We start from the raw sequence: 26,321 nt of genomic DNA on the forward strand, positions 1-26,321 counted from the left end.
AGCCAGGGGCTGAGGGCCCCCGTGCACTGAAGGCAAGAGGGGGTTGGGCCGAGGGCCTCCTGCTGTGTGCGTGTGCGTGCGTGTGTGTGTGTGTGTGCGTGTGTGTGTCTGTGAGAGAGAGACAGAGAGAGAGAGAGAGAGTGTGTGGAGGGGGAGGGATGAGGCTGCTTCCCCAGAGTGGGTCCTTTGTCACTGGTTCACTGGGGCCATGAGCCCCACAGCCAGCCCCTTGGGGCAGGGGCCTCACGACTGCCCCTTCTGAGCGTCTGGGACAGGCCCACAGCCTGCTATGAGTCCAGGGACTGCTCAGGGGGCCCCACAGGTCTTCAACTCCAGCAGGGAGCCTTCCCCGTCCCCACCCTGCCCAGCACCCAGCCCCCGGCCCCCAGCAGCCTGTTCTCTCCCTAGGCCTCTCTCTGGGGGTGCTCCAGCTCTGCCCTCTACCTGGGTCTCCATGCAGGCAGACAGGGCTTCCTGGAGTCAGGGGCTGTGCAGGAGCAGGAGGTCCTGGGCACCAGGAGGGGCCACACAGAGACCCAGCAGCCTGGGCCGGGCCACACGCCTGCCCTGCTGGCGCGCTCGGCAGGTTGGCCTTGGCCCAAGCCCCTTCCCAGCCGCCGGCTCCAAGAAAGCCACAGCCACGCATGGGAGAATGGAAGCAAAACTTTATTCCTCTTGGCTGGGGAAGAAGACTAGTGGGCGGTCGTGGCCAGGACCCCTACGCCCTCCCCTCCCGGAACCCAAGAAGACAGGCGGCGCCACCGATCGGCTCCCTCTGCCCAAGTGAAAGCCAAGAGGCCAGCCGGGGAGGCAGGTGAGCGCAGCGCGGGGCAGGGGCCACTGCAGTGACAGGGTGGCCGGGGCAGGCCGGAGGGCTGGGCGGGGGGACGGGGAGAGCCTGGGGGAGGGGCCGGGGGGCTGCTCGGGCAGGAGAGCAGGCGTGGGTGGGGGCACTTCTCGTCCTGGCGGCGCTGGCCGGCGGGGGCACCGGGCTCAGGGCACCAGGACGCGGTAGGGGCTGCCCGGGATGTGCTCGTCGCCCCACTTGACCACCAGCGTGTACTCCCCCTTGTCCTTGAGCAGGTAGGAGACGCTGTAGAGCCGGCTGCCCACGTGCTTCACCAGGATCTCCTCGCAGGGCGTCCTCGGGCCGTGAACCCCGACCAGCAGCATGTTGTTGCCTGAGGTAGGGATGGGCCTCGGTCACGGGCCCCGCTGCTGACCGCGCCCAGCCCTCCTCCCCGTCTCCCTCCCTGCCTGAGTGGCAGGGGCCGCTCCAGCCGCTGCTCCCGGCCAGCCCTTTCCTCTCCTGAGGGTAGAGAAGGCGGGGGCCCGGGGCTGGCCGTCCCGTGTCCTCGGGGAGGCCGGGGCGGCCCCAGCTGCCCACCTGCTTTGCTGCAGTCCACCGTGAAGCTGCTCTTCTGGCCTGCGTAGGCCTTGCTCAGCCCCAGGCCCTTGGCCACCACTTTGCTGGCATCGGCAAGGCCTGGGCCCGCGGCGGCGTGCTGGGGGGCGCCCGTGGCCTTGGTCAGGGAGTCCACAAACACTGAGGACGTCTCGTGGAGGCTGTGGTTGCTGACGAGACGGGGGCCTGCAGGGCACAGCGGGTGGGGCTGAGAGGGGGTGCGAGCGCCTGGCGTCGGGTGGCCACCAGCAGCCTGGCCGTAGGCTCACCTGTGACTTTGGCCTTGAAGGGGCTGCCCCCAATGTGGTAGGGCCCGCCGTACTTGATGGAGATGAGGTAGCTGCCGGGCGCCATGGGAGTGTAGGTGACGCGGTAGCCCTCGGGGCACTCCTGGCAATCCATCTTCACCTTGGAGGGCCCGTCGATGGTCACCGAGAGGGCACCGGCTCCCGCGTTGGTCGTGTTCACAATAAACTCAGCCGGGCTCCCTGTGAGCACGGGAGGTCAGGCAGAGCCGGCCCGGCCTGGTGACCCCGTCCTGTCCCGCCCCCAGCTGCCGGGCCTGTGCTGTCCCCCCACCCCGGCCGTCCACCCCAGACGTCGCCGGGAGCTCGGCCCTGGCAGCCTCAGCCACGCCCAGAGCTGCAGCCGAGGACCCACCTGTGACGCCGCCTTCCAGGCCCGCTCCGTAGGCGGACACCATGCCTGGGTCCCCTCCGTGCCCAGGCTCCCCCACTCGGATCTTGAAGGGGCTTCCAGGGATGTGGGTGCCGTTGAACTTGACGTCAATCAGGTAGATCCCATTCTCCCGTGGGATGAAGCGCACGGCATACTTATCTGAGGAGCAGAAGGGCACGCTGCGGGCCTGGGGGTTCTGTCACCAGCATGTAGCCTCCGAGAGGACAGCCTCGGTCCTGGCCTGCCCCGTCCTCCCCCCACACCCTTAGCCCGCGTCCCCTCCGCTTCCTCTGGGGCCCTGCTGGGCGCCCACACCCGGCAGCACACACCTGCAGAAGGCTGAGGGCGGAGGCTCTAGACACCCAAGCAGCCTGCCATCGAGGCTCAGAGGCACGGAAATCGTCCACCGGCCAAACAGCCGCCTCATCTCACGGCCGGCCTCCCCTGAACGGCTACCGTGAGTGCCACACTCCCCGCCCGTGAACCGGGGCTCATGGACGGGCCGGAACTTGCTTCGGGTCAGGCAGCCGGCAAGGGGCAGGACTGCGCGGTGACACTGGTGTGCTTGAGCCTACTGCAGGTGCCATGCGCCTGGCGAAGGGCCCGGCAGCCCTGTGGCTACACTGGGGGCCGTCCCTCTGCAGACACACCGCGTCGCGCTGCCCCACGAAAGGCCTTCTTCCCAGTGGCCGTGGCTGGCGAGCTCATGGCCGAGGCCTTGGGCCACCGGTCGGGGAGGGCTCCCCTGTCCCCTGATCGAGGGGGCCCTGCAGCCGTCGGGGGGCCCCGTGCTGGGCGCCAACAGAAAGTCTGTACCTTCCTCACGTACTCTCAGCCTGCTTCCAGCCGGCTGGCCGGGCTTTGGGGAGGCCCGCTGCCCCCGCTGGGGCCCGTGCAGGTAGGTGGCCGGGTGGCCGGACAGGGACAGGGCCTCACCTTGGTCAATCTCTGTGACATAGCACTCCTCCAGGGCTCCCGAGGGGCTGTGCACCTTGGCATCAATCGCCCCCTTGGCCCCGTTCAGGCTGACTGCAAAAGAGGCTGGCTGGTTGACCTTTAGCCCTGACTCCTGGAAGCACAGCAGACGAGGTTAGATGGGGTGGCGGGGACCGGGCACGGGGCCGGTACATGGCCCCAGAGTTGGGAGGCCCCAGGGCTCACACTTACCCATCTGGCGTCCAACTTGGTTTAAAGAGGGAGAGCCACTGATATGCTAGGGGCAGCAAGCTTCAGACATAGGTTCCCCCACCACACTACCCCACCCCTCCCCCACCGCCCAGACCCCTGAAGTCACAGGGCCCCCACAGCTGGAAGGACAGTGGCCCCACCCTGGCAGGCTTTCCCTCTTTAAACCTCAGCCCTGGTGCTCAAGGGGCACAGGCTCCTGTTCAAAGCCTTTAGACCTGAGACACGAGAAAAACTCCACGCGGTGGGCAGGGTGCTTCCTGCCAACCCCAAGTGCGGGTTGGACCCGGCCAGAGCAGGGGCCCGGGGCCCAGAGCTGGGCCGGCTGGGTTACTGGGCACAGAACCCTGGCCTGTGCTTCGCGGTGCCTCTGGTCTGGCCGGGCCCAGGAGCCCCAGGTGGCCAGTTTCTCTCAGTGCCTCACCTGAAGACTAGAAACAGTAAGGCGGCGGGCATCGCCGGACGGAGAAGCCACAGGCACCACGAAAGGACTGTCAGGGATGTGCTCCTCGTTGAACTTGACCGACACCTCGTAGTCACCTGGCAGGGAGAGGACACGAGGCTATCCTGGGCCAGCCCAGGCCAGGCACGATGGGAGGTCTGGCTCCTCGGAGGCTGGGCCTCCTGCCTGCCCCACCAACAGCCCGGGGCGGGGCGTTCTGAGGCTTCGAGGCAGGTGGAGGGTGGTGGGGGCCCCAGGGTGGTGGGGAAGACAACCCCGGCTCCCTCCCTGAGGACCTGCTCCAGCCCCGGCCAGGCCCCCGGTACCTGGCTCCTGGACCACGTAGGCCACACCACATGAGCCGTCCTTGCGGTCCTCAAAGGAGATCTCGGCCTTGCTGGGGCCCTCGACGGCGATGGCCAGGCCCCCGGCGCCAGCTTCCCTGGTCCAGATGCTGAATTCGGCTGTGGAGAGCGGTATTTCCTCCTGGAGGGTTGCGCCTCTGCCCTCAGCCCCTCGCCATGGCCCCGATGGCGTGGCTGCCGGCAGCCTCCCCCCCACTGCCCCCGGGCACCCAGAAGAGCAAGAGCTGGGTGGGCAAGCGGGCCTACCTGGCACTCCGGCTTCAGCCCTCTCCAGGCCAGGGCCCCCAGCACGAACCTTGTGGGCTCCTCCTTCCCCCAGGGGCCCCACGGTGAACTGGAAGGGGCTTCCAGGCACGTGCTGGCCCTTGTACTTGACACTGACTGTGTGCGTGCCCATCTCAGCAGGCACAAAGCGGATACAGTAGGTGTGGTTCTCGCCTTCCACGATCTCGGCCTCGTGGCTCTTGCCCGAGGGGCTGGTCACCTGTGCGGTCATGTCCTGGATGCTGATTTCTGCAGGGAGGAGGTGGCCCGGTGGGTAGGAGGTCTGTGCCCCCACCTGCTCCCAGCAGCCCTCCCTGGCTCCCCACAGCCCCTACCAGGGATCTTGAGGCTGAGGTCGCAGTGACTGCCAACGTTGGCCACCGAGGGGGCCCGCCGCCTGCGTGTGATGCTCTCTTTCACCCGGCCCTCGCCTGTCACTTTCACGGAGAAGGGGCTGCCTGCAGGGAGAGAGTGCGGCCCATGCCCCGCGCGGGTTACACCCGGGTGCGGTAGGGCTGGGGGGAGGGCGGGGCTGCACTGTCACCACACCTACCAGGCACATGCTGGTCAGCGAACTTGATGTTGATGATGTAATTGCCGGGTTCCGTGGGGCAGTAGGTGACCCTACACGTGCCGTCTTCCAGGTCTTCCGTGTTGATGTCCACCTTGCTGGGACCCTCGATGGACAGGCTGAGCCCCCCGTAGCCTGGGCGATGGACAGCCCTGAGCCAGGCTGCCCAGCGCCACCCACGTCCCCCGCCCCCGCGGGCCCGCCTCCGCCACCTACCTGCGTCTCGAGTGTCGATGATAAACTCCGCGGGCTCAAAGGTGCGGCCCTCGTGGAGGCCCTGGCCGGACACGCGCACGCGGCTGGCATCCCCGATCTCCGACTGGCTGATCACCACCGGGATGGGGCTGCTTGCCACGTGCTGCCCGTTCTTCTTCACGTGCACCAGGTGCTCCCCTGTCTCCTTGGGCACGAATGAGATCCCTGGGCACGGGGCGGGGCTGTCAGCGGGGGCGGGCGCGGACACCCCCACCCACGCCCGCCCACACAGCCGCTCTTCCTCCGCAGTCCCCTCAGCCTCTCACCCACGTGGCCGTTCCGCAGCCGCTTCAGCAGGCAGGGCTCCTCCCTGCCCGAGGGCGGCACCACGGTGGCCGTCAACAGGCTGAGGTCCGTCTCCGAGATGTTGATGGGGATGTCGGCCGCAGAGCCCACCTTCAGGTGGGACATCCGCATGGAGTCGTCACCTGCGGGGGCGGCGGGGGGCGGCCATCCGTCACTGCGTCGGGCTGCAAGGGGAGAGCACGCCCACCCCCGCTCCCAGTGCCACCCACCTGTGACCCTGGCGGTGAAGGGGCTGCCTGGGATGTGCTGCTCGTTGTACTTGACCAGGATGCTGTAGTCGCCGGGCAGCACGGGCAGGTAGGAGACGCTGCACGTCCCGTCCTGGTTGTCCGTACAGCTGATTTCCGCTTTGGAAGGCCCCTCGATGGCCAGCGACAAGCCCCCTGGCCAGAGGTGCGGGTGAGGGTGGGCACCGTGCCCGGGGACACGCCGCCACGCCTGCTGAGGAGGAGCCCCGCTGGTGGGGCGGGGCGGGGCGGGGGCCGGCAGGCGGGGCTACCCCGTTAGGGACCCCGCCCACGTTCAGCCCTCAGCCGCCCCAGTGGGGAGGTCCCGGATGCCCAGCACGCGCCGCTCACCTTCTCCCGCGTCTTTGGTGTTGACGGTGAACGTGGCGGGCTTGTTGACCACTCCGTGACTGAGGCCGGGCCCGTAGGCAGTGACGTGGCCGCAGTTGACGTAATCCACGTAGAACTGCAGGGGGCTCCCTGAGGCGGGAAGGGGGCCGTGTCAAACGGCAGCCTCATGTGCCTCCACCCCCACCTCTCTGCGAGATGGCGGTGGCAGCGGCCGGCCAGAGGCAGGGTGGCCCACCTGGGATGTGCATGTTGTCGTAGCGGATGTCCATCTCGTGCAGGCCAGCCTCGCTGGGCGCATAGCGCACGGTCACGGTGCCGTCCTTGTTGTCAGTGATGGAGGGCTGTGCCACCTTGCCTGAGGGCATGCGGACCTCCCCTGCGGGGCAGCAGGGCAGTGGGGCAGCGGAGCTGGGTCAGGGCCGCCCAGTGGCTCGCCCCGGCCGCCCGGGCTCCCGCGCTCCTTCCCGCCTCATGCTCACCGGTGATCTCGCCCTTCTTGATGGTGAAGGGGATGACGAGGTCAAAGGGCCTCAGGCTGGTCACGTCCAGCCCGTTGACACCCACCAGGGGCCTCTCTGGGGCCTGCATGGAGACACGGGGCCCAGGTAAGTGGCTGTGGGGGCACGTGGGGGTCCCTCCTCGCAGGTGGCAGAGCGGCCGGGGCCCATGGGACTCCCTGCCCACCAGCCCTGAACATCTCTTTGGGCCGGGCGATCCGCGAGGTGGTGAGCCCTGCCGTACCCAGGTCTGCTGGCCACCCTGGGCATAGGTGTACTGTGGGGCCAGCTGCTGAGGCCGTAACGGGGGCTGTGCCGCGGGCTGTTCCCCAGCCAGAGCCTGTGGAGCAGAGCGGGAGCTGGAGAGTCTGTTGTCGCAGCGGGGCCCTGGGGGACGGGCCAGGCTGGACCTGTCAAGAGCCCCCTGCATCCTGCCCCCGGGCCCTCCTTACCGTCACTTGGAAGGGGCTGTTGGGCACATGTTCGCCACCAAAGCGCACACAGATTACATATTTGCCTGGCTGCGGGGCTGTGTAGAAGATGTCAAAGGTGCCGTCCTCGTTCTCAACCACATCCACGTCCACCTCTGAGCCATCAGGGGTGCACACCGTGCAGGTCACTTTGCCTTTGCCTGCCGCTTTTGTGTCCACGGTGATCACCGTCTCCTCCCCGATCTGGATGGTGGGGCCGATGCCAGCACCTGATAGGGCAGGGCAGGTCCCCGAAGGGAGGCCAGCACGTGAGCTCTGCGCTTGGGCTGCTCCTGTCTTCCGGCTGCCCCCCAGGCCTCAACGCCACCACCAAGCACAGCCAGGCCTCCCGCCCCACCCTCAGCTGGGATGGCGAGTGCTTTCTCAGAAGACAGGAAGGCTTCTCCTGACCACCTCAAGCCCTGACACCTGAGAGGCCTGACCGGGGGCACTCGGGTGCCCAGGAAGAGAAGGAAGGGCCCATCTCGGCATGAGCATCTACCGCCACCTCCCTCCCTTGCCCCACTTGGCCTCACTGGCATCGTGGCCCGTGCTGACAAACAGCAGCGCTCTAGCCAGGCCCACGGCTGCCTGGACCCCCTGTGGCCCAGCCCTGGCCCCCAGTGCTGTGTGGACGCGGTGAGGCAGAGTCCTGCTGCAGCGTGGGGGGACGTGACACTTGCCTTCCTACCCCCCTCCAGGCCTGGAGGTGAAACTGGAGTCTCCTGACAACTGAGAATGCTCGCTCAACCAGCGGCTCACTGTGAGAGGCAGCCCGGCGCAGGCGGGAGCAGGGAGGCGGGAGGCAGCCAGGTTAGCACCCAGGCAGTGCAGCACAGCAGGTTTGGCAGAGCAGTGGCAGCACCCAGGGGGACAGGGACAGGAGGCCCAAGCCACAGCCACCACCACTGGGTTGCAAGGGCAGAGAAGCTGAATAGCCTCTAGGGCCCCAGAGTGCCCGAGGAAAGGGGAGGTACAGTGACGTTATGATCTGGGGCTCAGCTGTGGAGGCTTGGGGAGCTGTGGGCTGTGAGGCCTGGCAGCGAGAGCACCCCTGTAGCCTGGCCTCCTGCCAAGGAAGCAGCCAGGAGCACCAAACTTGCTTGAGGGTCAAGTTCAGGGGGCACCCCTGGCCAGTCTGCCACCAAGTCCCCCTACTGGCCAAGGGTTCTTCCCCCTGCTTAGGCACTATGCTGACTGACCACAGCCCAGGTGGGTCTCCTGGGCTCTACAGCTGGCTATCTGCTGCCCTGGGAGGCCTCACTCACCTGCACCCCACACCACCCAGCTCATGGCTAGGGCTCCAGCCTCACAACTACCCCCGATTCCCACCTTTCCCAGCCCATCAGCAGGTCTTAGCTACTCTATTCTCCAAGTACCCTGTCCTGGCTGGGCTCCCACCTGAAATCCCATGGCCACTGGCCTGGCCCAAGCCACCCGTCCAGCTTACCCAAAAGTGACTTCAGCCCCTGAGCTGGGCTCCCTGCCTCCACACTGCACACATGGGCCACGTAAACTAAGGCTAATGCAAACCTCTCCCCTACCCCCTAGTCTGAGTCCTGCACATGCACCAGGTCTCCCCCGATCCCAAAGTCTACTCTACAAGGCTGTCTAGCCCCGCTCCAAAACCCTAGCCTCCCTCTAACCTGCTCCCTGGCCACCCTGCCTGAGTGGCCGGCCTACAGCCTCTAGAGGCCCTCAAGTCATTCTCCCCTCTTAGAGGTGCCCCTGGCTGGGGCAGGCAAACTTCTGTGCCTGCCAGGGGATGGCCTGAATAACGTCACTGCTAGGGGGACAGGAGAGGAAGGGAAGGAGGGAGACGGGCAACACAGTGCACTTTGGGGCTCTAGGCTGGGCTGGGCCCCGCCATGCTGGCCACCCAAGCAGTCGACGCTGGTGCTACTGCACTACCAGCCAGCCCCACCCGCTCATGCACCTCCCCCGGCCCGGGACTCAGGCCCCTGGGAGGTAGGGATGGGAGTCTGCGGATCTGGCCGGAGCTAGGGACTCCCCTTGTCCCCTTAATCCAAGCAGGAGCCCTTGTGAGAAGGAAGGGCCCACTGCCTATCCCTGGGTACTTGCCCAGAGTGCCAAGATCCCCAGACCCCAAAGTCCCCAAGTGGGGTGCCTCTCAGGATGCACCTCACCCCAAAGCTCTCAGCTGCAACCCGAGTTCTCCAGTGGGGAAACGGAGGCCCAGAGAGGGGAAGGGCCGGAGTGTTCATGCTTAGCTCCGGAAGCCTCCCTGGGCCCTAACCCTCCAGCCCATGGCCTTGTCTTGCACAGCCCCCCCACCCACTCTGTCCCTGCTTGGAGCTGCAGCTGGAACTCTCCTGGGAATCAGCACCGGAAGAGGAAAGGAAGCTGCCCTCTGGGCAGGAGGGGCGTTGGGAGTGGCCCCAGCAAGCAGCTTACCTAGCCCGTGACCTCCGATTGACACTGAGGTGAGAGGGCAGAGAGCAAGGAGAAAGGTCAGGTGAGTCACTCAAGGGGGCGGCCCCCACTCCCACACGCCGCCCCAAGCAGCGAGCCCTTGCACACAGGCACACCCAAGCCCCGTGCCGAGCGCCACAGCGGCCGCTGGCGGGCTGGCTCACCTGTGACCGTGCACTTGCTGGCATCCCCGGTGGGCACGGCCCGGACACGGTATGGGGAGAAGGGGATCTCATCACCACCATACTTGATGAGGATGGTGTAGCGGCCCGTCACATCTGGCACATAGGCCACTGTGTACGTTCCATCGTGGTTGTCTTGGATGTGTGTCTTCTTGGGCTTGCCTTCAGGGTCCTGCACGGCAGAGCACGTGGAAGTGTTGGCCCGGGCCCAGGTAAGCCACCCTCCTGAATGGATGCCAAGTACCACTGCTACAGGGACAGCCTCCAGGCCTCTCAGCAGCTATGGCCCCAAAAGGCTGTTTGCACCCAGCATCATCCTTACTTCCCCATGGGCAGTCTAGATGGAACTGCAGAAGTATTCAACACTGCTCCATGTGCCGACAGACAGGGCCAGGGCCCCTGGGCCCATGCTCCCTTACCCAAATCCCCTGCCACGACCCCTGTGGGCTCCCACCCTGAGACCAGGGTCTGCCCCAGCACTCAGGGGAGCTCAGCTGGGAGATCTCCTCGTATCTTCCCAGTGAGAATGGCACAGGAGGGGAAGTGCAGCACCAGAGGCCTTGGGAAGGTCCTCAGTGTTAGCAGAGGGTGTGTGCTCCACGAGGCCTGTGCCCGCCAGCATCAGCCTCAGGTAGTCATGATGGTGGCAAAGCAGAAGCTGGCCGGCCCTGCCTTCCCTGGGATGACTCCCTAGGGAGACCCAGCCTGGCCTCTCCTCTGCCTGCACCATGCTACAGTCCAGCTTGTGAGGCCAGTGAGCTCACCGTGATCTGGACAGCCAGCAGGCCCTCCCCAGCATCCTTTGCATCAATGGTGAACTCCACAGGTAGGCTGGCGGGTACACCAGTGGTGTTGAGTCCAGGGCCACTGGCCTTCACCTTGCTGGCATCATGTGTAGGCAGCACCTTGACCTTGAAGGGGCTGTGGAGCCAGGGTGTTGCGAGAGGTCAGACAGGCTCTGGACATCCAGCCTGGACCCCTCCCCATGGGTGGTGGGCCCTGACTCACCTCCGGGGCACCTCCTCTTCCCCATACAGCACTGAGATGCTGTAGGGCCCTTCTCGGCTGGGCACGTAGTTGACAGTCTGGGTGCCATCGGCGTTGTCCACCACATCCACTGGCTCCACCAGGCCTGACCCCAGTCCAAGGGACACAACCTCAGCCAGCCCCCTGGGCCCCTACCCCCACCCCCACCACACTGACCCGGTCAGGGCACCAGGCCTAGACCTCCTCTTGTCGCTGCCCATCCACAAGGACGGCCCCAAACCCCTGTGGCATGAGACACCACTCTGGTTGCCACTTTGGACCCTTGCTGTCCCTCCCTCCTACCCCATCTGTCCTGCCTCCTCCTGCTCTCCCCACCAGCTCTCCTCTGTCAACCCGAGGGTCTCCCACTCCACCTGCCCACACACCTGACTCCACTCTGCATATGCTGGGCCTCCATGTTCCTTCCCCCTGCTGAGTCCCTGGCTGCCGGGTAGGTGAGCACTCACCTTTGGGCCCCTGCACTTTGACCTGCAGTGGCGCCACCCCAGCCTTGCTTGTGTCCACCTGGAAGGACTGAGGAAGGTTGGCACGGACCATGCCTGGGCTCAGGCCAGGCCCAGAGCACTTCACCTTGGATGCATCTGTCACGTCATGCACAGGGACCTTGAAGGGACTTCCTGGGGGTTGGGCAAAGGGACAGCAGCTGCGTAAGACAGCGTGGGGAAATCGGGCAGTCCCCGCCATCTTGACCACTGCCTTCTCACCTGGCACTTGGTGGCCACCATAGGTGACATTAAGGCTGTAGGTGCCGGCCTCATAGGGGATGTACTCCACTGAGCAGCTGCCGTCCTTGTTGTCCATGCAGGACATCTTGGCCTCAGAGGGCCCTTCGACAGCCAGGCCCAGGCCACCTGTGCCAGCTCCCCTGGTCCCAACAGACAGCCCGTCACTCTCTGAGGGTCTTGAGCCCATGGCTCTCCTCTGCGTCCCTGGTGGTTGGCTTACCTGGTTTCCACGGTGAACTTGTTGGGCTTGTTGGTGGTTCCACTTTGGATGCCCGGCCCGTGGACACGCACCCGGGACGGGTCACAGCCCTCGGTCACAGGCACCTGGAAGGGGCTGCTGGGCACAGGGCTGCCAGCATAGGTCACATCTACAGAGTGCAGTCCTGGGGGAGGGCAGGCCAGGTCAGGAGGAGCCTGCGCTGGCTCCCCCCACACCCATCCGAGGCAGCCTGTGCGTACCCTCCTCATAAGGTGTGTACTCCACTTTGTATGTGCCGTCTCCACAGTCCTGCACGTAGGTCTCCGTCAGGTTGCCTGAGGGGTTGGCCACACGGGCCTTGACGTGTGGCCCTCCAGTCTGGGTCAGAGCCCGGGCATCCACACTGAACTCGGTGGTGGCCTCCCGGAAGACACCTACAGTGGCACACAGGCAGGAGACATGGGGCTTTAGGGGCCCTGACCCCTGGCCCCTACCCTCTACCCCCACCGTGTGTCACAGGGCAGGGTCCTCACCTTGGCCCTCAATGCCAGGCCCATAGCACTGGACACCTGAGGTGTCCACTGCAGGCTCCACCTGCAGCTTGCTGGGAAAGTTGGGCACAGGCTGGCCGCCGTACTTGATGGTGACAGTGTAGGCCCCCGGGCAGAGAGGAATGTAGGTGATGGTGTGCGTGCCGTCGCCGTGGTCTTGGATGTATACCTCGGCCGGCAGCCCTGCCTCAGAGCAGATCTCAATGGTCAGCTCCGCACTGCCTGCACTCGAACAGTCCACGTGGAACTGTCCCACCTCACCAGCAGTGGCTCGCTCCAGCCCAGGGCCCGAGCACTTGACCTTGGATGCATCGAAGCAGGGAACCACATGGGCCTTGAATGGGGAGCCAGGGATGTGGGTGTCGGCGAAGAGGATGTTGATGTTGTAGTCACCAGGCTCGGTGGGCACATAGGACACGGAGCATGTGCCGTCCCCATTGTCCAGGCACTCGAGCTGTGCCTCGCAGGGGCCCTCCACCGTCAGGCCCAGGCCCCCTGTGCCGGCACCCTTGGTATCGATGGTGAAGCGGGCTGGGGAGCCAGCACTGCCCCCCTGTAGCCCTGGCCCAAAAGCCTTCACCTGAGGAAAGAGGGGGTCAGGAGCTGAGGCCATGCTACCTCCAGCCTGACCCCTCCATCTCCCTCCTTTTGCCCCCATTAGCCAGCCCACGCATCAGTCATGAGTACAAAAAGGAGAAGGGGTGAAGACAAATCTGGAGCAGCAGGACGCCCTCCTGGGCCCTCAGAGAGCACAGCAGCTCTACCCTTAGCACCCGTCACACCCTATTTACCTTGCTGGGTTTGGTAGGGGCCACGGCTTCCAGAGGAAAGGGGCTGCCAGGCACAGGCACACCGTCATAGGTCACCTCCACTTCGTAGGGCCCCTCCTCACGGGGAACAAAGCGCACCACGCTGTTGTCCGCCCCCAGGCCTGGCTCCACCTTGCAGGGCACTGCAGTGCCCGAGGGGCCCACGATCTTGGATGCCACCTTGCCTTGGCCACCGGCCCCCTTCGACTTGACTGTGAACTCCTGGTCTTTGCCCACGTCCACCTCTGGCAAAATGATGAAAGGAGGGAAGGAGAGAGCTCTGATACCCAGCTCCAGCAGCCCTGTGGATGAGCCCCAGGTGGGGTGGGGGAAAGGGATCTTGGGTGACTTCCACAAGGGTCCCAGGCACTTACTCTCTCCCAGGCCAGACACCTTGATCTTGCTGAGGTCCAGGCTTGGAGACACTCCCACCGAAAAGGGGCTCTTTGGGATGGGATCCCCTCCATAAGTGACATTGACACCGACTGGGCCCTGGGAGGGAGGCAGAGATGCAGATTTTGCTCACCACTCCCACCGCCCACCCCAGGCCTCTTGCCCACTCTCAGGGGAGAAACGAGAGCAGGCAGGAAGCCTCCCCTGGAGCAGCCTGCTTAGCCCACTGTGCAAGGAGGCCCACAGACGCATGAGTGTAGTGCAGAGCTATGGCCGCAGGGGGTCAAGGTGGCTACCTGCTGCACAGGCGTGTACTTGACTGTGTAGGTGTTGTCGTGATGGTCGATGATGTCCACATCTCGCACTGCATCCCCCTTGGCCAGCCCTGAGAACTGCACATCTAGTTTGCCTTTGCCAGCAGCTTTGGCATTGACCGTGAAATGAGTGGGCTTGCCAAGCTCAATACCTGAGGAGACGCAGTGATCATGTAAGGGAACCCTGCTCCGAGCTCCCCAACTTGATGCCTCCTGACCTCCCACAGGGTACTTATCCTCACCGGTGCGACTAAGGCCAGGGCCCTCAGCCTTCACCTTGCTGGCATCGTGGGAGGGTTCCACTTTGACTCGGATGGGGCTGGTGGGTGTGGCCTGCAGATGGCAGGAAGAGAAGGGCTGAGAAGAGAGCAGCACCCCAACACCCAGGAGTCTTGGGGCTAGGAACAACAGTACCCACCTGGTCAGCAAAAAGGACCATGATGGTGTAACTGCCAGCCCCACGGGGCGTGTACTTGACTGTGAAGGTGTCATTGTCATTGCGGATGATGTCAAAGTCAATGTCGGCCTCTGCAGGGCCCACCACTCCAGGGGCACACTTGATGCCAATGCTGACATCTCCTGTGACAGGTGCACAACAGAGACTGGTACCTTGTGGGAGCAACCCACCCACCTGCCCTGCCACCCAGGGCCAGCCAGGCCTTACCCTGGCCTGCCTCTGTGCAGTCCACAGTAAAGTAGGTGGGCTCGTGGGCCTTGAGCCCTGTCTTGGCCACTCCTGGGCCATACACCTTGACCTTGTTTGGGTGGCTGCCAGCTCCCACATTCACCTGCAGGGCACAGGGGCGAGTACAAGGGCCTGAGCGGCTTGCAGAAGAAACAGAGGCTAGCTTCCTCAGCCACTGCTGGCAGACAGAGTGGTGCGGCTGTCTTGCCTGGAGCCTGGCCCTGTGACCCCACCCTCCTTAAGCAACTACCCAAGAGAACCAAGACCCAGGCCCACTAAACACTCGCTCCACACACACTACTGAGCCCAAAGGCAAAAAACACCTCGGAAGTTTATCAGCAGATCAATGGGCAAACAAAATACAGTGCCACCCTACTGGCCAGCCATAGGAAGGGATGAAACACTTATCCAGCTACAACCAATATGCATCAACATGACACACAGGGTAGCAGCTGTGAGGGGCTGAGCGAGAGGGGAGTCAGCAGGGTGGAGAGTTTCTTCCAGGGATGGTGCAAGGATCCTCGCCTTGGGTTGCAGCAATGGTGTACACTCTGAGTGTGGTGAAGGCCACTTCAAGTGGCTCAACTATGCTGTCTGAACTTTCTGTCACTACTGTTGTCAGAGAAGCAAGGTGAGGGCTCTGGGGAAATGGGCAAAGGGCCCACGGAGGGCCAGCTCACCCGGAAGGGGCTGTTGGGGATGCTGACACCTCCCCAGGACACCATGGCCGTGTGCTTCACCGGCTTCCTGGGTGTGTAGGAGCAGCTGTAAGTGCCGTTGCCATTGTCCTTGACTGTTGCTTCCACAGGGCAGCCCTCGTTGTCCTGCAAGGCAGGCAGAGGCAGGCAGCCTGCTGGTCAGCGCCCAGATCTGGGGGCCTGTTTGCCCTGTCCCCAACAGAGGGGGCACCCCACCTGCACTTGGACCCGGAGCGGGGCCTTCCCACCGAGCTTGGCATCCACCGTGAACTCTGCTGGCTTGTTGACAGCCACTCCCGTCTTCTCTAGTCCAGGCCCACGTGCCTTCACCTGGTGAGACAGCCCAGATCTCAGGGGACCAAGTCACCCTCACTCGATCCCCAAGCCAAAGCGGAAGGAGGCCATGAGTCAGGCCACAGGCGTGCCCTTTACCCTGTCTGGGTGGAAGTCCTGGGGCGCGTCGCGGATGTCAGCCATGAAGGGGCTGAGGCGGATGTCCTCACTGTTGCACAGCACGTGAACAGCGTACTCGCCGGCCTCCTGCGGCCAGTAGCGCACGTCACAGGAGCCGTCGCCCTTGTCATCACATTCGATCTTGGCCTGCGATGGACCTTCCACCGAGAAGCCTGACAACAGCCACCAGTCCCATCAGCACCTTGGCACCTTGCGGTGGGCTGCCTTGCCACCCTCTGCCCCCAGGGGCCTGTACCACAGCTTCCAACTTACCCAGGGTGCCCACATCGTCCCCAATGGCCTCCACCACGAAGTCTGCGGACTTGCCAACGACACCGCCCTCCAGCCCGGGGCCCCAGGCCCGCACCTTCTGATTGCCACACTCGGTGCCCACCTTCACCTCGAAGGGACTGCGAATAGGAAAGCACACAGGGCAGTGCTGAGGGCAGCTGGCCTACAGAGGGACACGTCGGCCCCTCTCATGAACTGGGAAGACAGGAGAGGGAGGGTGCAAACAGAGAGAGAAGGACATGCCCGGAGCCTCACCTGCGCCCGATGTTCTGGCCGCCCCATGTGATGGTGACCGTGTATGTGCCGGGGACAGTGGGGTAGTACTCGAAGCCGTACACACCGTCGCCCAGGTCCTTCTGCTTCACCCGCTCCTCACCCTCTGCCGAGACAGAAGGGCCTGAGGCCTGCCCGGTGGCAACCCCAGGGGCTGCCACCACCCACAGCAGCCCCAAGGCAACTTACTGGGGCCCTTCACGGTGACTTTCAGCTCCCCACTGCCAGCACCCTTCGTGTAGACCTTGAAGTCAGCAGTCTCCTTCACCCGCACACCCTTGGGCTGAAGGCCTCGGCCAACGGCCCGGCAGGCTCCTGGGTTACAGGCTGAGGGCAGAGGAGCTGGCTGAGCTGCTGTGAGCTGGGGCTGGGTGCCCCCTCCCTTCCTCCCACAGGGCCAGGCCATCGAGACTGGAGGCCCGATATGCTGGCAAGGGACATGCAAGAAAGAACTAGGATGGACCAGGACCCCAGGGCCCGTGACCAAGGCCAGGCAGTGGCCTCCCCCCAAACCTGCTTCACCAGCCCACAGCCCACCCGGCCCTCCCCTCCAAGAGGAAGAGGGATGCAAGTACCGTTGACCCTGTGGGCAGAGCAGAGAGCAGCAGGTTTCTAGACAGCTGGAGCGAGCTCTTCCGAAGGTGAGAGCATGGAGAGGAGAGAGGCGAGAAGAGGAGGAGGAGGAAGAAGGCCCCAGCGGATGAGGAAAGACAGCGCGTCCCAGACAGCGGAAGCTCAGAGACCAGAGTGTCTGGGCAGGAGCTGGGCGTGGCGCCAGCCCCAGGCGGCTCCCTCTCCTCCCACGTGGGCCCAGGCTGCAACAGCAAGCGCGGGGGCAGTCAGGCGCAGGCCTACCTTGGCCAACTGTGACAGTGTAAGGGCTGCGAGGGATGGGCACCCCAGCAAAAGTGACGTGCACTGTGTGCACGCCCTCCATCGTGGGTTGGTAGCTGCAGCGGTATGTGCTGTCGCCCCGGGCCTCCAGCTGCGGCTCCACCGTGCCCTTGTGTCCTGCAGGGTCCTGGATCACCACCTCTACCTCCCCCGTGCCAGCGCCTGCCACAAAGGCACAGGTTCAGCTCCTGGGCTCCAGCACAGCCCTCCCCTCCTGCCCTAGACGGGCCAGGCCTCCCGCAGCTGCCCTCACCTGCCGTGAAGATCTCAAAGTAGGTGGTCTTGTTGGCAATGTTGCCCGTGGGCTCCAGGCCAGGGCCCTGGGCAGTCACTTTGCTGGCATCACCCTGCGATTTGTCCACATACACCTCAAAGGGGCTCTTGGCGATATGCTGGCCCGCAAAGAGCACAGTGACCTGTTCCCAGGAGGAGTTGGCCATGAGGTCGGGGTCCGGTCCCTGCAGCTGCTGCCCATGCCACCAGCCTCCCCGGCAGCCAAGGGCTCACCTTATGAGTCCCCGTCACCTCGGGGACATACCAGACAGAAAAGGTACGGTTCTTGTCATTGTTCGCAGTCACCTTGGCCTGCGGCAGGAAGGAGCCCGTAAGCCTTTGCTAAGAGCGGCGTCCCACAGAGCCCTCCTCTGCCAGCCACTTCCCCACCTCCTCCTGGTGTCCAGCTGGGTCCTCGACGTACACCAACACCTCGCCCTGGCCAGCACTTCTGGTCTCCACAGTGAACTCGGCACGCTTCTTGACCATATTGCCTGTGGGCTCGATGCCTGCCCGGGGAACGTAAGCAAGTCGCAGTCTAGCTATAAGGGCCCAGCCCTGGACTCGAAGGCAGGTGGCCCAGCCCCCGGCCCCTCAGGATGCGCCCCCGCCTGCTGGAGACCCAGCCCACTGTGTGCCTGCACTGGGACAGGCCTGTGCCTGTTGGCGAGACTGCGCAGGGTGGCGCGCTCATGTGTGCTGGCTTTCAGGTCCCTGCTTTGTCTCCAGTTACAGGACAGCTGGTGCCGAGCCCTCCCCCCCTGCAGGCTTGTGCGCTCTCATCAAGTGACCGGAGCTGAGCGGCCCTGACCCACTCCCGTCTGAGGCTTGGGTGGCATTCAATCACCCAGCTATGGTGTGACCCCAAGTGCCCTGGGGCCTCCAGGTCCCAAGAGCACACTGTCCCATGGGGAGGACGTCGGCTCCCTCACCTGGTCCATAGGCTCGGGCTTTCTTGGGGTTCAGTTTGGGCCGCAGAGGAGCCCCTGGCTTCAGCTTGGCCTTGGGGAACTGGGACAGGTAGGTCATGACAGAGTGCTCATCCACATTGGGGTCCACGATCTCCTCCGGGGTGATCACCTGTCGCGGCAGAACACAGGAGCCATCGGCCTTCCGAGCCTCTCGCCACCAGGAACGTGGTCCCAGCAGCGTCGGGCCTGGCGGGGGCGTACCTGCGGGATGCCCAGCCAGTCGTCGGCCTGCTGCATGGCCTCGCGCGCATTGTTCACAGGCTTGCTGGCATCCCACGAGTCCCAGTCAGGACACAGGCCTGTGGCACGAGGAAGACGGTGAGGCTGGGAGCTGCACGCACAGACAGCCCTGGCCCAAGCCCCCCCCCCCCCCACTGCCACCCCCGTCACCTGGGGCACAGCTGTCTACAAGGGCGCCCAGGGCCCGGCCGCTCTGCCAGTCCCGACTGAAGTTGGTGATGGGCAGCTGGGGCAGCTTGTTCTGGATCCAGCCCAGCAGCCTCTGCTTGGGGGTCTGCTTCTTGGCCTCCTCGTCCTCCTCCTCGTCCCACATGGGCATGGAGATGGAATAGTGCAGGATGAGGGTCCAGATGAGACCCAAGATCAGCTTCAGGTTCCCATCCACGATGGCCTTGCTGTCTGTAAGGCAAAGCCACGGTGGCACTGGGCAGGCAGGGGCCCCAGTCAGCAGCACGGGTGGGGGGCAGGAGGGAGTGCTGAGCTGGAGGAGACTGGCTGGGGGAAGGGGAGACACCCACGGGCACAGGATGGATGGCAGCACCGCGCCAGAAGCCCAGGGGGCCAGAAGAGCAGCAGACAGACCCAGCCTGCACACAGGGCCTGGGGGAGCCTGGAGAATGGCAGCCCCGGATGCCTCACAACCGCTGCGACGGGGCCATCTCCAGGGGCTTCCAGGACCCGGGAAGAGCAGCCCGGCCCAGCCCTGTGTGGGTCAGGGCTGAGCAAGAGGAAGGCCAGGTTGGCACAGAAGATTGGGAAATCCAACTGCTGCTCCAAGGAGGGGTGGGTGGAGCATGAGGCAGGGGAAGTGGAGGCATTGGGCAAGGACTCTGGGCGGCGGGGTGCGAGCCCCACCCTCCTCACTTTCTTGCCCACCAGGACTCAGGCCCGGCTCAGGGGAGGAGCTGAGAGCCCAGGGAATCCAGCGGTTGGGCTCCACGGCCCTGACTCACTCAGACCATCAGAGACTGCCGGGGTGACGGGCAGGAGACATTGTGAGAGGACCCCTTGCCCAGACAGAGGAAGCTGTTGAGTGAGCCTGGGAGGGCAACCTGGGACCTGCTTGGGAGTTCAGTTCAGGTAGCTGAAGCCTTGGGTGGGGCCTCTCACTGGGCCACTCACCAGCCACCCAACTCGTCACCTAACGGGCCCCCTAGGCCTTGGGCAACCACCATGCTCACCACAAAGGAAGTGGTTAGGGGAGGTACCCTGTACCCCCCATCACCATGGCAACCCCTATAGCTTCTGGGCCCCACCCAAGGCCACCTCCAGGTGTCAGCTTCAAGGGTGGGTGGCTTAGGGTGGGGCAGGCTTTCTAAGAGCTCATCTTTGGAAACCATGCAAGCCTCCCCTGTAATCAGAGAAAATGCTTGTCTGATGAGTCAACAGAGGGGGCTGTGGGTGAGGAGAGGACACATCGACAGGGCCGTCCGTGGCAGGTGGTCTCCTACTCCTGCCAGCAGTGCCTGGAAGACCAGCTGAGCCCCTCAGAGCACAGTGGCCCTCCCACCCCGGCACCGCAAGCTACCACCTTTCACCGTCCCCAAATGCTGGGAGGGCGTGGAGGGCGAATCAGTGAGGACCAAGGAGCAAGGCCAGCCACGGCTTCCCACCAGGCACGAGGGCTTTCCGGGACCAGAGCCAGGCTGGACCCACCAGCCCCGGTAGGTGGGGCCAGGCCCTCCCCCTGGTCCATATTAGGCCAGCCTGTGCCGGCCCCAACCCCCTCCCAAAAGAGGGAGGGAAGGACCAGGGCCCAGGGCTGGGAGACTGCCTGGTTAGATGGTCCCGCCCCATCCCACCCCCTTTCCCTAGCCCCAGGGCCAGCTGGCCCCCTCCCTCCCCTAATCACTGCTGCTTTCCAACATTTTTTTGCCTTATATGGCAAAGCTCTGGGAACTAGGCCTGCTCCAGCCAGCTCACAAGAAGGAGGGGAGACTGGAGGAGGGAGGAGATCCCCCCCAAAGAGCTGGGGTGTGGCCCGCCTCCCCACATCCGGTTGCCCCCCACCCAGGACTCAGAAATGACTCAGCTTGGCTAGACTGAGGCTGGGGGGTGGGGGGGTGGGGCCCTCCGCCTTGACTGGCATTCCAGAGGGAAGCGGCGCTCTAGGGCCTGCGCGCTGAGTTGCCTCTCAGTGGTCTTGGTCCCTCACTTTCTTGGGCTCAGCAAGGACCAATTCCAGGGCCATCCCCTTTCTGCTCTTCTTGGTCCCCATCCCACCCAAGCCACCAGTTCTGGTGCGCGCCCCCAGGCTGCCCATTTCAGAAAGGCTGGGATGCTGCGGCAGGCCTGGGCAGCGGCAGCTTCGCTAGTCCAGTGACACTGCTAGTAGGCTGGCAGTGAGCCCAGTGCAGAAAACCAAGGCCTAAGTGGAAGTGAGAAGCTGGCCCGAGAGGAACAGCACAGCGGGTGTGCGCACTTGTACAAGCCAGGTCCTTCACTCAGCCGTGCCTGGCTCACTTCAGCAACGGCTCCGCTAGCTGTGCTGCTCTCTGGGCCCCCAATTCCAGGGAAGACCTAACCCGGGGGCTGGGGCCATCTCCCATGGCGGGGGAGAGTCAGTCTTGCAGGGACAGAAGTAGCAGAGAGTCCTAGACAATGGGACTCCCATTTTGGAACACAGAGGGCCCTATCTATAAACCGCTGTGGGGGAGAGGGCCGGGCCTCCCCCTCCTCGGAGCTAGGCCAGTGCCGGCCCTCCCCCCGCCCCCCGCCGCCGGGCTCTCTCGCACCGTGGGCGCAGCGGTGGGGGCGCGGCCTGCGGAGGATGTGAGCTCAGCCTGGGCGCGGGCCAGCCGGGACGCAGCGGGCGGGGGCGCGTAGCGGTTCGCACGCCCCGCCGGCCAGCCCGCGCGCCTTTGTTCTCGAGGCCCGCGCGGGAGCTGGGAGGCCCGGGGGGCTGCGCGGAGCCTGGGAGGGGGGACTGGGAGGGGTTCTCCGGGGGGGGGGAATGGGAAGACGTACGGAACCCCCGCCCCTGCCCGCGCGGCTCCCGGGGGCGACCCGCGCCCTCACCGATGGACACGAGCTTGATGCTCTCGCGGTCCAAGAACTCGAGCGCCACCGACACGTTTTCCAGCTGCATCTGGCGGAAGGTGGGCCGCTGGTTGTGCTTGCGGTGCATCTTTTTCTGGCTAAGTACCTCCAGCAGCGCGATGAGCCGCAGCCCGTCGCTCAGGTCCGTCTGCAGGTTGGCGATGCGCTTGCTCACGCACTTGAGGTGCTCGTTGCACCAGCGCGTGAATGTGTTCTGTTGGATCTTCTTCCACGGCGCGTCCTCCGCCAGGTCCTTCTCGGTGGCCGGCATCTCAGCGTCCCGCGTGTCGGCGCCGCCCGGAGCCGCGCCCGCCGCGCTCTGGCCGGACCGGGAGTGGGAGCTACTCATTTTGAGGCGCGAGGAGCCGAGGGGCGGTGCTGCAGCCTCGGCGAGGGGACGGCCCTTTAATTAAAGTTGCAGGCACCTCGACGCGTGCGAGGGGAGGCAGAGAGCAGAGGTTGCGCTGTGGAGAGAGCGAGCCCTTTAAATGCGGGCGGAGGGTGGAGCCACGGGGCGGGGCTCCTGTGGGGCGGGGCCGTGGGGTGGAGCCTTGGGTAGCGCCCGCTCCGCCCCGCCCCGCCCGTTGGAATGCCCCGACTGGGCCCCCAGCTCCCGCTGCGGCAACCCGACCCCTGGGCTCTAGGAAAGGTCTTTGGGCCCCTAAGGGGGCAAGGATGGACCCGGGGCCCGCAGCCTCTCGCCAACGCTGCAGAAAACGCGCCCCAGAGGGAGGATAGGCTAAGCCGTATCTGGTCTAGGACCGCTTCGCCTCTAGCAGGCACGCCTTTACGAGGGACTTTCCTTCCTCCGAAGCTCCCACGGGGGGAGGGGGGTGGGGTGAGGCGGCTCGACTCCCTAAGTCAGTGGGGTCCCGCCCCATCCCTGCGCCTGCACTCGTCGTCCCCCTTTTCCCGGGATCCCAGGCCGAGGGTTCTCCCGCAGCAGCGGGAAGGAGCCACCCTTTGCACAGCGCCGCTCTCGGGCCAGCCACTGCTGTCTACGCTTTGGGTGCGCTACGCGGACCCCCTGGCCCAGGCCGGCCTCGCTGACCTGCACCGGCCCTCGCCTGCGCACCTGCGCCCATCGGTTCCCATCGCCTCCCTCCCTCCTTCCCTTGCTCCTCCCGCCCTCCACCCGGGAGGAAATGGGGCACTGGGCCAGGAGGACGCGGGCACTCCTGGAGCAAACAGCCTTCGAAGGGGCCCGGCGGGCCGTTCCAGCGGGCACGGGCAGAGCGCGCTTCGGAGAGGGAGTGTGCCCTCCCAGCCCACCCTACTGTCAACCCGGGGTACTGGGTGGAAGGGAAGGGGGCTCCAGTCGGAATGGCCCTGAGCCCAGTGACCAGGCAGGGGGCAGAGGGAAGTCGCCTTTCAGATCTAGAGGGGCCTACTCAGGAGTTTCCTTAAGCCTTGGCAGGCTGTGAGCACCCGGGTCTTGGCGGGCTTCAGGTGCAACGGCAGGTGTAGAGTGGACCCCAGGACATGGGGACTACAGGACTGAAGGGGGTGAAACACAAAAGGCTTCAAGGGTTGCTTAGGAGCCTGGGCTGAGTCCCAGAGCAGTGGGTAGGAATTCACTCATAATGAATTTGCTGGAGACGGTGCACTGTCACCTTCTGCACTGACGGTTTCTTCCCCAGAACGGACTCCTGCCCTCAGTCATGTGTACTTCTCTCCAGAATGTTGCCTGATGTCTTTTTCCAGAACGGGAGGTCTCTGTCCCTGCTGTTCAATTCTAGCAAGGATTCATGTATCTGCTAAAGACCAGTGGGAAAAGGAGGCCCTGGGTTGGCCAGCATGTCATGCCCAAATATGGCTGACTCTCCTGTGGCCTTTGGCTGTGTACACTGCCAGCAGTGGGGTTGCCCCCAGCACACTCGCATTGAGCTGCTTGTAACCCCACTAGCTTTCCCCTCCAGTGGGGTGGTAGGGGCCAAATGGCACTATTTTCCCAGTGCCGAGGCCCACTCCTCTCCTGGCTGCTTTCAGACACACCAGTACAGAACCAGGGTGCCTGGAAGCCGGGGAGGAGGTGGGAGGCAGAGCTGTGAAGGAGAACTCACAGATCCTGCCCTGCCAGGCCCCACTCAACTCATGCTTAGAGTTGTCCCGGTGCCCCTAGAAACCAAGTACCCAGGGGTGGAAATACATCCAGAATCGAGTCTCTCTCCACCGAGTGCCATTGGGCCGGGCCATCTAGGTTCATTCTTTAATCTAAAGATCAGGGAAACTGAGTCAGAGTAAGTAACCAGTAGTCAGCTCCAGTAGAAAGGAAGACAGAAGTTAGGTGTCCCAGCTTCTAGCCTTGCGTTCTCCCCATTTCAGGCAAATAAGGAATGAGTGCAAAGGGTTCTTGTCCCTAGGAGGGCACACAGTATCACCACCAGATGTCGCCCCATCCCAAAGCCCCCTGATCAGTCCGTTTCAGGAAGCCAAAATCCAGCTCTTTCATATTTTCCCTTATTTGGAGTCGATTCTTGGATGTTAGTCATACTCCGCCCACCACCCCACCCCCAGCCCTCAGACCCCAGGCCAGGCCCTCCCACAAGGAGCTAAAGCCCAAAGCCCGGGGGCTGTTCCGCTGGGATCCTTAACGAGCCCTCTGTAGGCCTGCGAAGCCAGGGGGCGCTAGGAGGGAAGGAACCTGCAGACCGGTGAGGTGAGAAGAGACCTGTGCTGGCAGGCCGAGCGCAGGCGCTAGGTTGATGCGCTCGCTTCCTGAGCTCCCACCCTGGCTGCATCCTGAGCTCGCACCCCGACTGCGTCCTGGAGCACGCAGAAACCGGCCTGCCAGCCGCTCTCACCTACTCTTCCCGGGGACCTGGGGACGAGGCGGCGCTGAACCTCCCACTCACAGTCAACCTGGGAGGGAGCCTGCTCTGGCCACACCCAATGCCCCCACCCCCAAGCAGTACAAGAAAGGGGTGGGGAGCCAGCTCCCTTTGTGCCCAAAGCAGCTGGTGCGCTGTGGACTTGCACCATCTCCATCCCAGCACACACGCACACTGGCTTCCAAGCGCCCTTCCTACTGGCCAGTCACCCGCAGCCCACACAAGTTCCTGGTCTCTGGCTCTTCTTTCCCAGACAGGCGTGCAGTGGTAGGCTCATGGGTACTTGTGTGTGAACCCAGCTCCTGACAAAAGCTCGCTCTCGCTCTCTAACGCTCTCGCTCTTAGAGACTCCCATGGCCTTGAACTCCCAGATTTCTCGGGCACAAACGCAGGCTCATGGGTAATCTAGGAAAGGCAACCACAGGACAGGACACCCACTCCCAGACACCAGGGGCGCCGCTACCGCGCTCACGCGCCCCAGCTCTACTTGGCCCGGATCTGGGTGCGCGCCGGCGCCAGCGTTCTCGAGCTTCTCCGCCTGCCTTGACCACCCGGGCCCCCAGCCCGCGAGCAGAGCAGTGACCTTCTCGCGCGCGAAGCCGGTCCGCGAAGTCCTCACCTGCTCTCTCTGCGGGCGGGCGGCGACCGCCGGGTGGCGCCCGGCTCACCTTCGCGCCCACGCCGGGTGCCTCTGGGCTCAGCTGGCGTCCGCTGTGCGCCGCGCGCCTCCACGCGAATGGGCCGTCGCTGCCCGCCTTCTTGTTGGCCTCACCCCCGCCCCGCGCCCGCCCCGCGCCCGGCCCGGCCCGGCCCGGCCGAGAAAGCCTTAATTGGTAAAATCGCCCAGGAGCCAGGGGGCGGAGGGGAGGGGGAAGTGTGCGGGGGCGCGCCACGAGCACGATCTCCCCGGCAGCTTGGCGACGCCGCCCCCATCCCCACCCCCACCCCCACCCCCACCCCCGATGAGCTCACCGCCGAGTCAGGGCCGCCAGAGCCGGGCGGGGCCAGGGCTGGGGACAGGGGGTCTGCTGCACCCACGTCTAGGCTCAAGCACAACCACCCAGGATGGCCGAGTTTAGGGGAGCCAGGTGCTCCCCCAGCTGCAAAGGCCCAGCTCCAAGGCCACCTTCTACCAGGGTGCCACCAAATCACAGTCCCCAGTCTGGCGGTGAGGGGCTACAGGCCAACCCTAAGGCACCAATAGCCCTACATGGGCTGCACTGCCAACACCTGAGTCCTGTGGTGACCAAGCATCCTGGCTGCCACTGCTTTGGCCCGTAGCAGAGGCCAGGCGTGACGGGCAGCAGGGAGGTAGTGCAGTCCAGGAGCACACATAGGCACAGTCCCAAAGCCTGGGGGTGTGCACTGGGGTGCAGCCAAACAGCCAAGTGTCTGCGAGCCTAGTGGGCACAGCCACACCCTGGCGCTGCCAGACTCGGTCTTCCTCTTCTGCATGTCCATTTCCTGGTAGCTTCAGATTTAGTTGAAATGTCACTTCCTAGAGGGAGGCCGCATAAAGTAGTGTCATGTTAATATTTTGATCACAACTCCCAATGACCACACTTTACACCCTGAGGCAGTAAACACAGACTTCCCAGACCCAAGTAGCTGAAAGAAAGGTTTCCCGCAGTGAGACTTTCCCTGACTACACATTGGGGAGTATTCTAATTCTCTCTATTGACTCCATCAGAAAAGCGGAGGCGTGGGCGTCTGACCTACTGGTTGGGACTCTGAGTGGGCACCTCTGTGCTATACTGGAGTGCTTGGTGCAGACCCCAGGAGGTGGTGGTGGCTCAAGTGATTGGAGGGAAAAGGCAGCACAACCTGAGCAAGGGGTCCAAAGGTGGAGGGAGCCTGAAAGATGGGGCAGCAGCTTGGCCGCGTCTCAGGATGTCCATTGCATTTGATCCCTCTCTGCACTACGACCACTAGCCCCGACCCACCCCGCAGCACACACACACACTGCAAACACAAGTTCTGGGCCCTGCTTCTTCCAATCCGGGG

The 26,321-nt window shown here is 64.4% G+C and overlaps 1 protein-coding gene across 3 annotated transcripts; it reads right to left on the minus strand.

Moving 5' to 3' along the window:
* Positions 1–650: 650 nt before the first annotated feature.
* Positions 651–25,078, minus strand: FLNA (filamin A). Of its 3 annotated transcripts, XM_070066340.1 has the most exons (48): positions 24,937–25,078; positions 21,466–21,950; positions 18,598–18,846; positions 18,409–18,506; positions 18,169–18,316; positions 17,627–17,745; positions 17,471–17,548; positions 17,217–17,379; positions 16,925–17,125; positions 16,259–16,396; positions 16,052–16,175; positions 15,779–15,915; positions 15,485–15,678; positions 15,269–15,382; positions 15,035–15,178; positions 14,334–14,457; positions 14,088–14,248; positions 13,912–14,002; positions 13,652–13,821; positions 13,337–13,454; positions 12,945–13,207; positions 12,136–12,733; positions 11,863–12,036; positions 11,624–11,786; positions 11,383–11,543; positions 11,125–11,295; positions 10,640–10,763; positions 10,396–10,552; positions 9,614–9,803; positions 9,432–9,455; positions 6,999–7,246; positions 6,791–6,886; positions 6,529–6,631; positions 6,285–6,425; positions 6,050–6,178; positions 5,681–5,854; positions 5,432–5,593; positions 5,127–5,330; positions 4,893–5,045; positions 4,675–4,797; positions 4,322–4,588; positions 4,037–4,174; positions 3,693–3,808; positions 3,020–3,152; positions 2,066–2,242; positions 1,675–1,893; positions 1,388–1,591; positions 651–1,181 (listed from the first exon to the last, which is right to left on the minus strand). In XM_070066340.1, exons 2-48 carry the CDS (start codon positions 21,833–21,835, stop codon positions 994–996), a joined length of 7,941 nt encoding a protein of 2,646 aa, XP_069922441.1. In that variant the 5' UTR covers positions 21,836–21,950; positions 24,937–25,078; the 3' UTR covers positions 651–993.
* Between the last annotated feature and the right edge of the window lie 1,243 nt (positions 25,079–26,321).

This window comes from Oryctolagus cuniculus, chromosome X (assembly GCF_964237555.1).
Source record: "Oryctolagus cuniculus chromosome X, mOryCun1.1, whole genome shotgun sequence".
Classification (NCBI taxonomy): Eukaryota; Metazoa; Chordata; class Mammalia; order Lagomorpha; family Leporidae; genus Oryctolagus; species Oryctolagus cuniculus.

Coding starts and splice junctions, on each gene's coding strand:
- FLNA (XM_070066340.1), bottom strand. CDS start 21,835: ATGAGTAGCTCCCACTCCCGGTCCGGCCAGAGCGCGGCGGGCGCGGCT. Junction 13,822..13,911: donor CCCTGGCCTTAGTCGCACCG/GTGAGGATAAGT, acceptor GCGTCTCCTCAG/GTATTGAGCTTGGCAAGCCC. Junction 12,037..12,135: donor GCCTGGCATTGAGGGCCAAG/GTGAGGACCCTG, acceptor GTGCCACTGTAG/GTGTCTTCCGGGAGGCCACC.